The sequence below is a fragment of the Siphateles boraxobius genome, unplaced genomic scaffold, assembly GCF_051911475.1.
Source record: "Siphateles boraxobius isolate OS27281-9 unplaced genomic scaffold, OSU_SipBor_1 41, whole genome shotgun sequence".
Classification (NCBI taxonomy): domain Eukaryota; kingdom Metazoa; phylum Chordata; class Actinopteri; order Cypriniformes; family Leuciscidae; genus Siphateles; species Siphateles boraxobius.
In genome coordinates, this window is record NW_027509042.1 from 29,520,208 (window position 1) to 29,533,803 (window position 13,596).

The 13,596-nt window shown below is 42.9% G+C and overlaps 1 protein-coding gene across 4 annotated transcripts in view; it reads left to right on the plus strand.

Annotated features, from left to right (window-relative positions):
* LOC143706795 (SEC14-like protein 1) overlaps positions 1-13,596 on the plus strand; it is a 213,158-nt gene that overhangs the window by 46,092 nt on the left and 153,470 nt on the right. For all 4 annotated transcript variants that reach the window (XM_077199106.1, XM_077199104.1, XM_077199107.1 and 1 more), the window contains exon 8: positions 2,028-2,217. In XM_077199106.1, coding sequence (XP_077055221.1) covers positions 2,028-2,217 — 190 coding nt within the window. The remainder of the gene's footprint in view (positions 1-2,027; positions 2,218-13,596) is intronic.

The following is a 13,596-nucleotide window of genomic DNA, read 5'->3' on the forward strand; positions in this document are numbered from 1 at the left end:
GAAATATATGTATATCTTACTTTTGTGCTTTGAACTTTTCAATGCGAAGCGCTGCGCGCCGTGACTCCATGTTGCTTCGAGCACATCGTTCTGCGCACGGGAAGCGCATAAGCGTTTCGTGCCACTCTGAATTGGAGCCTTCATATTACAATACTTTTGCGCAATGGCAGTTTATTGATAGCCTTAGTTAGTCTGTCAAATCTATCATATGTTGCTGCTTCATTAAAAAGTTGCGCTTAAAATTCAAAAATAATTGTCTTTTAATTATATAGTATATATTTTGTCTGTATTGTTTTACAAAGTAATGAAAATGTTTAAGTCAAGCTTTGATGCCTTTAACAAAAGAATATTCACAGTCTCTTCCCCACAGTGAGGCATACAGATACAGTTTATTAGGTAATTTGGCACTGTTTTTTTTATTATTATTTTAGTAATCGATCGGATCGGTATCGGCAAATACTGAGTCCCAGGTATCGGAATCGGTATCGGAGGCAAAAAAGGCGGATCGTGCCACCCCTAGTTAATACCACTAACAAGGCGGCTCAAAATAGCCCCACACTAACACGGTAGCATAATTAGGGTCTCTACCTGCAAACCGAAGCATTGAGAACTTTGTAAGTGTACAGACCGTTTGATAAGAAGATACTCTATAAAGACAGTACACTTTGGGCATACAGGCAGGAGCCATCTTTGGAAAACAGTCTCGACTAGTCGAACCATGAACGCCTTGCTACGTGAGCTGAACTATGACTATCCACCAGCACGTAGCACAGCGTTCGTGGTTCGACTGGTCGAGACTGTTTTACAAAGATGGCTCCTGCTTGTATACGCCGCGAAGTGATCGGAATTGTCCTTTAAGAGGTCATGACACTTCAGTGCTCTGTCATGTCGGTAACCTTTTAAAGATTAAGTTTATATAATATAATAATTAGGGATGCACCGAAAGGAAAATTCTGGGCCGAAACTTAATTTTAAAAGAAATAAGTATTAATTTCTTATTTTAAATAATTTTTTGTATGATAGGATTGTTATTAGACTTTTAAATTAAATGCAATAATTTTACTGAATCTGAATAAAAAAAAACTACAAGAAAATACTATAAAATAACCACACTTTTTTAAAGTAACACACAAAATTGGACAGAAAATAGCCTATATTAAAATAATATTAAATACCAAAAACTGAAATTTGCCATTATTAGCCAATAATTTTCGGCGGACGAAATTTCGTGCATCCCTAATAACAATTATAAATACAAATAATTTGAAACTATATACAAAGCTAAATTATCTTTATGCTTATTAGGATTGACATTTCATCTCACTAGTTCTTCAGCAATGGAAGAGAGTAAAGGGGTGTCGTCCATCTTTTTTTACATTTTATGGTGGCACTCTATAAATGCCATGAATGGTCAGCGACTAGTGGACGTCAAGCTTAAAGCGTCATGGCAGAGCATTAAAGTCGACTAGTCTGTTCAACCCCTAGTACACAACCACCCTATAATGGTAAAAATCCATCCACTCCTTTTTTTTTTCATCCCATAAATCATAAGAAGTGTCTCAACCTGAACAGGTGGGGATGACCAAAATCTTATTTCATGATATGAGTCATTTAATAATTTTTAAATGTAATTTTATAATTAAAATATAGATATTTAATTTTATTTTATCTTTGTTATTAAAAATATGCAAATCACAAACAATATGACAAATACAATAAGAGACAAATACATTTTCCATTGACAGCTATTTAATGAACTCTTTGAAGGCCTAAACGGAGCAAAACTGAACATCCAAAACAATGCTGTGTGCTGGGCTAAATTCTTGTTTGGTGTTCACCAGGATTCAGATGGCAACGTTCACAGATATTCAAATTAACTGTACTAACAGAGAAATTGCACTAGAGTTCATTTTAATCGAACCAAACCTGCCAAGTGTGAACACACCCTTAGTCAGTGGCAGTCTACAAACCCAGCAGTCTACAAACCCACCTGTCTAGCTTAGTTGTTGGTCCTCCTTTTCTCTCAGATCCCAAAAGATGAGCATATTCTACGGTTCTTGCGTGCACGGGACTTCAACATAGATAAGGCACGGGAGATCCTTTGTCAGAGTCTGACGTGGAGGAAGCAGCATCAGGTGGACTACCTGCTGGACACATGGAGCTCTCCTCAGGTGTTGCACGATTTTTACACTGGCGGCTGGCACCATCACGACAAGGGTGAGTGAGCATAGTAATGCCCTGTCAGCTAAATTTATTTTTCATTAATGCATAGCCAATACATACCGGCTTATTGATGGGAACCATTTATTCATGACAGTTCATAAAATGTCAGAACTTTTGCACTTTCATGCGAAAAAGACTCAAAATACTCAATTTTTAATCATACAGATAAGTGTTATACATCATTTTAAACTGTTAAGTGTCTACTTTTATTTGTGTACACTCACAATAAAAACAAAATGTTGTGCTTTTCGGAAAATAAAGAAACAAACAGGATGCGCATTCTGCCGTCTGTCAGTAAAGTCCATTCTGATACATATCAGGAAAAGAACTGTAACTTAGCAAATACTTGCCACACATACATGAGAGATGCGATTTAGAAAGCTTGAAGTGTCTACTTTTAAATGAAGTAATTAAGTTGGCTTGTGAGAGCCAACTTTCTGAAATCCTATTTAAACTTATTAAGTTGGCTTGTGAGAGCCAACTTACTGAAATCCTTTTTAAACTTATTAAGTTGGCTTGTAAGAGCCAACTTACTGAAATCCTATTTAAACTTATTATTAAGTTGGCTTGTGAGAGCCAACTTACTGAAATCCTATTTAAACTTATAATTAAGTTGGCTTGTAAGAGCCAACTTACTGAAATCCTATTTAAACTTATTAAGTTGGCTTGTAAGAGCCAACTTACTGAAATCCTATTTACATTTATTAGTGGTGCTTGTCAAAGGCAAGGCATCACTAGTGTTCTCTTGCATACCTATTATTTTAGTGTTGCTTTGCCATAGGCAAAGCAACACTAGTGTTATTGTGCATACTTATAATTAGTGGTGCTTGCCATAGGCAAAGCAACACTAGTGTTATTGTGCATACTTATTATTCTTATTCTTATTCTTATTCTTATTCTTATTCTTATTCTTATTCTTATTCTTATTAGTGGTGCTTTCTGAAAGCAAGGCAACACTATTGTTATAGTCCATACTTATTATTCTTTTTCTTCTTATTATTATTCTTCTGGCCACTTTTTGATGCGCTACTCCTCCCGCAGTTTTTGTCACAGACCCATGAATGAGGCGTCAAAACGTGCGGCCTGTTCGGGAATGGTGTGCTATGACTTTTATAAGGGATCGGGGGTACGATGTTCGCCCCAGGGGCGAAAAACCGGCCGAAAAATCCCATAGACTTAACATTGCGTCAAACTTTGAAGAGTCGTAGGTCGGAACGAGGATGTCGCAGAAACGTGTAATTTACCACATTTGAAGAGGCTGACAGGCTCTGTAAGAACATACCACACAATGGGGTAAAAGTTGCACCCCTGGGGGGCAGGAGCTGCCCAAAGTTTCCCCATTGACTTACTATGGTGTAGGACGGCCCATGAAATGCAACCACTAGCACCACCCTAGCAACCACTCAGAACACACTAGCAACCGCCTAGCAACACCCTAGCAACCACCCAGAACACCCTAGCAACCGCCTAGCAACACCCTAGCAACCACCCAGAACACCCTAGCAACACCCTAGCAACCACCCAAAACACCCTAGCAACCACCTAGCAACACCCTAGCAACCCCCTAGCAACCACCCAGAACACCCTAGCAACCGCCTAGCAACCACCCAGAACACCCTAGCAACCACCTAACAACCTAGCAACCGCCTAGCAACCATCCAGAACACCTTAGCAACACCCTAGAAACCACATAGCAACCACCCAGAACACCCTAGCAACACCCTAGCAACCACCCAGAACACCCTAGCAACCATCCAGAACACCTTAGCAAGTGTGCTATGACTTTTATAAGGGATCGGGGGTACGATGTTCGCCCCAGGGGCGAATAACCGGCCGAAAAATCCCATAGACTTAACTTTGCGTCAAACTTTGACGAGTCGTAGCTCGGAACGAGGATGTCGCAGAAACGTGTAATTTACCACATTTGAAGAGGCTGACAGGCTCTGTAAGAACATACCACACAATGGGGTAAAAGTTGCACCCCTGGGGGGCAGGAGCGGCCCAAAGTTGCCCCATTGACTTACTATGGTGTAGGACGGCCCATGAAATGGGCCGCTTTTATATTGAGCATAACTCTGGATCACAGTGTCATAGAGACAAAGGGGCAGGCTCATTTTACTCAGACGGCCAATCAGTCTCTCAGGATCATTGTGAAGCTATCAAGCCACGCCCTAGCAACCATTTAGAGCTCCTTAGCAACAAGTTCCATAGACTTCCATTGAAACAGATCAAAGGGATATCTCAGGATATAAGAGTCATAGAAACATGAGGGTGGGCTCGTTTGACTCGGGGCAGCAAACAGCCAATCCTCAATCACCTCAACACATCCTAACCCCTCCCTAGCAACCATTGTCAAGCACCTTAGCAACAAAAATCCAAAGAGGGATATCTTCCATTTTGAATGTCACAAAGGCGTGGGAGTTGGTTTATATCATTCATACTGACAAGAAGCCTTTGTAGTTTCATGATTGGCAGCTGCCAAGCCACTCCCTAGCAACCAAACAGAGTACCCTAGCAACCATTTCGCAAGACCTATATCTCTGCATCAAAACATCGTATAGAGATGGGGGTTGGTTTATACATTCACATTGACTTTGGAGCTTCATGATTGGCAGCTGCCAAGCCACTCCCTAGCAACTAAACGGAGTGCCCTAGCAACCGTTTTGCAAGACCAATATCTCTGCATCAGAACATCGTATAGAGATGGGGGTTGGCTCTTTTGACTCATGCTAGCAAACAGGACTTGCTACACGCTACACATGCTAGCAGTGAATAGCTACATGCTAATATTGATTAGCTAAGTGCTAAATCATGCCAATAAAATGCTACAAACTCAACAGTAACCATCTTTGACAACTACCAACCACCTAGTAACACCATAGCAACCACCCAGATTACCCTAGCAACACCCTAGAAACCACCCAGAATACCCTAGCAACCGCCTAGCAACACCCTAGCAACCACCTAGCAACACCATTGCAACCACCCAGAACACCATATCAACCACCCAGAATACCCTAGCAACCGCCTAGCAACACCATAGCAACCACCCAGAATACCCTAGCAACCGTCTAGCAACACCATAGTAACCACCCAGAATACCCTAGCAACCGCCTAGCAACCACCCAGAACACCCTAGCAACCGCCTAGCAACGCCCTAGCAACCACCCGGAATACCCTAGCTACCGCCTAACAACGCCCTAGCAACCACCCAGAACACCCTAGCAACCACCTAGCAACACCATAGCAACCACCCAGAATACCCTAGCAACCGCCTAGCAACCACCCAGAATATCCTAGCAACCACTTAGCAACATCATAGCAACCACCCAGAACACCCTAGCAACTGCCTAGCAACCACCCAGATCACCCTAGCAAACACCTAGCAACCTCATAGCAACCACCTAGCAACCTCATAGTAACCAGCCAGAACACCCTAGCAACAACCTAGCAACACCCAGAATACCCTAGCAACCACTTAGCAACACCATAGCAACCACTCAAAACACCCTAGCAACCGCCTAGCAACCACACAGAACACCCTAGCAACGCCCTAGCAACCACCCATAATACCCTAGCAACCACCCAAAACACCCTAGCAACTGCATAGCAACCACTCAGAACACCCTAGCAACCACCTAGCAACCACCTGAACAACATGAATAAGCCATATCTCAGCACCAGAACATAGTACAGACATGTTTGTTGGCTCGTATGCAATCATATACCACACCCTAGCAACCGAGTGGCGAGTTTTGCCACTGCAAGCACCACTTCACATTTTCTTCTGGAAATGTACATTCTAGTTATTATTATTATTCTTACAAAAAATTTCTATATCAAACTCCTCCTAAAGCTTTAACTCCACATACTCCAAACTCGGCTCAGCCACTCAAACTGTTCTGACTCGGTGTGCTATATCTTTTCAGACTGATCGGACTTACGGTTTTCCTAAAAATGAAGATCAAAACTCGAAAAAACTTCCATTGACTTAAGATTGCGGAATGTTCAGATTTTCAAACTCCCCAACTGCCAAAAATTAAAATCTAAACTCCTTGAAGCCCTAGACTGAATCAAACTGCCATTCTATGTACTAATATGAGCCATTGAGACTCATTTAAACTAATAAACTCATCTATCTATGACACTTATCTATCTACACTTAAACTCTTAAACTCATAATAAATTAATAAACTCTAAACTTGAACTCTTAGACTCATTTAAACTTATAAACTCTAAACTCATAAACTCATACACTTATAAACTCATACACTTATAAACTCATGAATTCAAACTCTTATGAACTCAAACTCATAAATTAATAAACTCTGAACTCTTACTCATTTAAACTTATAAACTCTATACTCATAATCTTGTACACTTATGAACTCATGAATTCATACACTTATAAACTCATGAATTCATACACTTATGAACTCATGAATTCATAAACTTATAAACTCATACACTTATAAACTCATGAATTCATACACTTATGATGAACTCTTAAACTCATAAATTAATAAACTGAACTCTTACTTAAACTCTTAAACTCATAATAAATTAATAAACTCTAAACTTGAACTCTTAGACTCATTTAAACTTATGAACTCTAAACTCATAAACTTATAAACTCATACACTTATAAACTCATGAATTCATACACTTATGAACTCAAACTCATAAATTAATAAACTCTGAACTCTTACTCATTTAAGATTTCCATTACACGAGAGTAGATGTTAAAACTTCATGCTGATTTGTACTCGGCTTTCGCCAAGATAATCACCAACTAAGACGTAGCTTTACAGTAACCTATGCTTCTCCATCCATTTACGCTTCTTTCCATCTAGTGACGTGAATCTTCTGTCTGGTGTTAATACAGTGTATTGCGCGTCAGCACACACAATGGCTGCAACCACAGTGCGGTCCCCCATAACAACCCTCTGGATTGAGCGGAGTAGGGAACATCTCTAGGGTCTTCAAGTGGGCACCTTCCGTCCTCAGTGTTTCGTCGACTAGCCCACGACACCTCAAGAGGGCTCGACAGTGACTCTGGCGTCCCAGAGTCACCCCCCTCCGTCCCCCACTCAACTCAGCCCAGCTTACTGACCTCTACTTCCCTCTTGCTGCTGAGACCTAACCACAATCTCACAATCTCTCCGCAACCCAACCATACGCGCCTACCCGTTTGACTAAGGCTGTCGAGCCCCACTGGTGCGTTAATATGCAGTTTCAGTGGCAACGGTTCCGTATGGCATACCACCTACCACAAAACACAATATCTGCCCAACCACCCGTCATTCACGCAATATATACAGGAACGTAATGACTGTAAATACTATACAACCTATACAAATAAACCAACAGTTGCTGCTGAGACCTAACCACAATCTCACCGCAACCCAACCATACGCGCCAACCCGTTTGACTAAGGCTGTCGAGCCCCACTGGTGCGTTAATATGCAGTTTCAGTGGCAACGGTTCCGTATGGCATACCACCTACCACAAAACACAATATCTGCCCAACCACCCGTCATTCACGCAATATATACAGGAACGTAATGACTGTAAATACTATACAACCTATACAAATAAACCAACAGTTGCTGCTGAGACCTAACCACAATCTCACCGCAACCCAACCATACGCGCCAACCCGTTTGACTAAGGCTGTCGAGCCCCACTGGTGCGTTAATATGCAGTTTCAGTGGCAACGGTTCCGTATGGCATACCACCTACCACAAAACACAATATCTGCCCAACCACCCGTCATTCACGCAATATATACAGGAACGTAATGACTGTAAATACTATACAACCTATACAAATAAACCAACAGTTGCTGCTGAGACCTAACCACAATCTCACAATCTCTCCGCAACCCAACCATACGCGCCAACCCGTTTGACTAAGGCTGTCGAGCCCCACTGGTGCGTTAATATGCAGTTTCAGTGGCAACGGTTCCGTATGGCATACCACCTACCGCAAAACACAATATCTGCCCAACCACCCGTCATTCACGCAATATACACAGGAACGTAATGACTGTAAATACTATACAACCTATACAAATAAACCAACAGACCTTTCAAGTTTTCAAGAATTCTACGAAACCGTAGCATGGCGGCCTGTACACAGCCAGCTAGAATCTTTCCGTCTCAACCACAGCCAGTTGCTGCTCCTTTCTGCTGCTTCAGATAAGTTCTTTACTGTACGATGCAACTCTTGGCCACTGAATCCGACGTCTCTGAGGAACCGGGTTGTAGAGTGTGCCACAAAACCACGACAACCCACTTCCACTGGATAAACCTGGACTCTCCATCCTCGCTGTTCTGCTTCAGTGGCCAGATGAGCATACCGCAGTTTCTTCCTCTCATATGCCTCATCTACCGCATCCTCCCATGGCACTGTTAACTCTATCAGTTGAACAATGCGTGCTGATCCAGACCACAAAACAATATCTGGCCGTAGGTTAGTGGTGGCAATCTCAGGTGGAAAAATAAGCCGTTGATCAAGATCAACCAGCATCTTCCAGTCCCTAGCAGCTTCCAGTTGTCCTGGGCGAGAATTGGTGTTAGCACCTTTTCTTGGTGGTTGCTCGCCTGGGCGGAGGAATATTGTCTTCTGCGTGTAATGTTTTGCTAGAACAGGCGGCAATTTATTGGTCATACTACGCTTGCCTTCCAATGCTAAAGCCAAACATCGCAATACTTGGTCATGGCGCCAAGTAAACCGACCCTGGCTAAGAGCCACCTTACATCCTGTCAAAATGTGCCTTAATGTGGCAGGTGATGAACACAAAGGACAAGATGGATCCTCTCCTACCCAGAGGTTTAGGTTCTGCGGTGATGGGAGAACATCATATGTTGACCTAATAAGGAAACTGATCCTACTCTCTTCCATTGACCAAAGGTCTTGCCAGCCCATTTTGCGTTGTTCCACACTCTCCCATCTCATCCACTCTCCCTGCTTGGCCTGGGAAATGGCCTTTATACATCTCATCCTCTCCTCCTGCTTTCGCACCTCGTTGACTACCAGCTTCCTCCTTTGGGCTGGGCCTGCCTTGTGCCATTTAGGAGGAGCTAAACTGAGCCCAAAACCCCCTCTTCCATGCTGTACCTGTCCCACGATATCCCCAATTTGAAGGTCAGCCTTTGCCTCTACTACAGATTTCTTTGCTGACCACTTTCTACCAGTTTTTACCACAGGGGCTGTCTCCCTTACACATTTGTCACGTGACTCTGCTAAAGTCATTTCCAGTCTGACCTTGGCACACTTAAACTCCTCGGTTAAAGCAGAGACTGGCAGCTGCAATACTCCTTTACTATAAAGTCCCACTCTGCTGAGGCAGCGTGGAACTCCCAACCATAAACTTATACTCATAAACTTATAAACTCATAAATTCATACACTTATGAACTTTTAAATTCATAAATAGTTCACCATAGCAACCACCCAGAACACCCTAGCAACCACCCAAAATACCTTGCAACACCATAGCAACCACCCAAAATACCCTAGAACACCATAGCAACCACCCAAAATACCCTAGAACACCCTAGCAACACCATAGTAACCACCCAGAACACCCTAGCAACTGCCTAACAAGCCCGCCAAACACCCTAGCAATAACCCAAAATACCTTAAAACACCCTAGCAACACCATAGCAACCACCCAAAATACCATAGAATACCCTAGCAACACCATAGCAAGCACCCAGAACACCCTAGCAACCACCCAGAAGACCCTAGCAACCACAGAAAATACCTTAAAACACCCTAGCAACACCATAGCAACCACCCAAAATAGCTTAGAACACCGTAGCAACCTCCCAGAAAACCCTAGCAACCACCCAGAACACCCTAGCAACCAGCCAAAATACCCTAAAACACCCTATCAACACCATAGCAACCACTCAGAACAAACCTAGCAACCATACAAAATACCTTAAAACACCCTAGCAACACCATAGCAACCACCCACAATAGCATAGAAAACCCTAGCAACACCATAGCAACCTCACAGAAAATCCTAGCAACCACCCAGAATACTCTAGCAACCAGCCAAAATACCCTAAAACACCCTAGCAACACCATAGCAACCACCCAGAACATCCTAGCAACCGCCTAGCAACCACCCAGAACACCCTAGCAACCTTACAAAATACCTTAAAACACCCTAGCAACACCATAGCAACCACCCACAATAGCATAGAACACCCTAGCAACACCATAGCAACCACCCAGAATACCCTAGCTAGAAAGCGCCTAACAACCACCCAGTACACCCTAGCAACCAACCAAAATACCTTAGCAACCACCCAGAACACCCTAACAACCACCCAAAATACCTTAGCAACAGCCTAGCAACCACCCAGAACACCTTAGCAACCCACTAGAAACACCCTAGCAACTTTAAATTACTTCAAACTATACTTTAAACTTTAAACCACTTTCAACTATTTAAAACTTTAAACTACTGTAAACTACTTTAAACTAATTTAAACTTCAAACTAATTTAAACTTTAAACTATTTTAAACTAATTTAAATATCAAACTACTTTAAACTTCTTCAAACTTTCTGGTCCAAACTTGCACAAGCCAACTTAAAGTTTGTCTCAACGAACTTTTTCTAGGTAGTCCAAAGAGGTGGTTCGTGGACAAACTCCCATACAAAGAGATTGCCATTGGACGCATAATGGGTCGGAGGGATCGGAGGGTGAATATGGATGACAAATGCCCATTAACTTAATGGAGAGTGGGCCTTTTTCGAATACCCCAGTGTCCGCGGATACATACCTAATTGCCCCGGAATAGGGGGTATTCGGACACCCTTAGGGGGCGACACTGAGCTGACCCCCCCCCCCAAACCCAATTCCCTCCTCCCCCCACCACTCCCAAGCCACGCCCCGTCCCACGAACCCACTATTTGTCCGATTGCCCACTATAGTGGTCAAATGTCCCCATGACCCCCCGCACCCCCCCCCCCGACCTCTAAGCCACGCCCCATCCCACGAACCCACTATTTGTCCGATTGCCCACTATAATGACCAAATGTCCCGTTGACCCCCCCCCACCTCTAAGCCACGCCCCCGTCCCACGAACCCACTATTTGTCCAATTACCCACTATAGTGGTCAAATGTCCCGTTGACTCCCCCCCCACCTCTAAGCCACGCTCCATCCCACGAACCCACTATTTGTCCGATTGCCCACTATAATGACCAAATGTCCCGTTGACCCCCCCACCTCTAAGCCACGCCCCCGTCCCACGAACCCACTATTTGTCCAATTACCCACTGTAGTGGTCAAATGTCCCGTTGACTCCCCCCCCCCCACCTCTAAGCCACGCCCCCATCCCACGAAACCCACTATTTGTCCGATTGCCCACTATAATGACAGGACTGATAGCGCTCCGGCGCCACGCCGGATTTCCGGCGTACGGACGTGTCTGCAAAAAAAAAAAAAAAAGCTACAGCAAAAGAAGCGGAGTTCGACCAATCATAGCGCTGGGTTCATTCCCCAAATAGCAAGCGGGTGTGATTAAAAGATGCGTAAGGCCTATCATTAAAAAGAGACTGAAAATCGACAGCAATAAAGAAGTCCGCTCGATCCTGCTTCCACTCCCGCGGCCGCCTCTGACTGAGTTCATGAGCGAGGACAGTACGCTACAGTAGTCACGGTACTTCTGACTCCTGTAGGTAAACGGGCTGGGGTGAATGTGGAAAGTTGAAGTATTGTATTGAGTTAACTTAATCTGGATTCTATTATCACACGGATTGATCGCAATCGCATGGGTTATCTTAAAATACTCCGTCATTCATGTCACTCAGATATGAAGAAGACATCATACAGCCATGCAAATTATAAAAAGCTTAAGTATTGATGAACAATAGATCTTAATAAAATTAAAATCGCTATGGCTTACTGATTATGAAAGTGCTGTGATTTGTGGATTAATTTACGGATAAGCGCGAGTCTGCAAACAGGCGTTTATTTATTCATTCTCAGTGTTGAGAAACGTAAGCCTGCATGTGTTACGTTATTGTGTTATAATAACTAAAATACCTAATTATGTTACATAATAATTTTGTATGAAAACTAGCGCGTTACTTGTGGATAAGAAACCATTGTATCAGTGCTGCGCTCTCTCTCTCTCACAAACACAGAGCGCGCGCACAGAGAGAGATGATAATTGCAAAATAAAAATTGACGAACTATTTTGTTCTTGGTTGTGGGTTTTTTTCCTGTCAAAATGCCAGAAAGCATTTTTTATTATCCATCCAGTGTTGTTAAAATTCGTTAAATGACGGACGTTTTACTATTAACACAGCCCTATGTCAGATTCTTCTAACATATAGGCTACTTGATATTCTTTTTAGAATAAGTGATTCGTTTTGCTATTTGCTATTATTGGTCCTGTGACAGGACTCCTGTCTATTCATTGTCTACTATTTTCTATAAGTATGTTTGTATTGGCTAAGGTTTATTCAGCTAATGCGTGTCCTGTTTAAAATGTGCAATGTTCAAATGCAAAGACAGCACGCCACAAATAAAAGCCCTTTTTTCTTTTCTTTTTATCAAGTAGGCTATCATATTTGGATATTGGAATAAAAAATTAAGTAGAACTATCTTAAATGTACAAATGTTTGTTTACTGTTTTCTAGGTGTTTCTTAATTTTAGACTAGTTGACAAGCACACATTATTTTGCAATGCAATATTAATCATGAAAAAAATACATTGCAGTGCAAGTGAAATTTAGGATTTGGGTCGAATTCAAAAAACTTTAGAAGTCAAGAATTATGAAGATAGGCATGTGTGTGTCTTGCATTCTCAAAAAATAATGACAAAAATATATGACAACAATATAAGAAGACTAGAAGAACAATCGCTCATCACTTTGTGTCAGAAAATAGCGGAGGATAAACTCGCCCTTACGCGTCTGTCCCAGGGAAAAAAGTTCAGGCTCAGGTATTTTTTCAACTATCACCCCTGTAATGACCAAATGTCCCGTTGACCCCCCCCACCTCTAAGCCACGCCCACGAACCCACTATTTGTCCAATTACCCACTATAGTGGTCAAATGTCCCGTTGACTCCCCCCCCCACCTCTAAGCCACGCCCCCATCCCACGAACCCACTATTTGTCCGATTGCCCACTATAATGACCAAATGTTCTGTCGACCCCCCCCCTCACCTCTATGCCACGCCCCCGTCCCACGAACCCACTATTTGTCCAATTACCCACTATAGTGGTCAAATGTCCCGTTGACTCCCCCCCCCCCCCCCACCTCTAAGCCACTTCCCCATCCCACGAACCCACTATTTGTCCAATTACCCACTATAGTGGTCAAATGCCCCGGTGACTCCCCC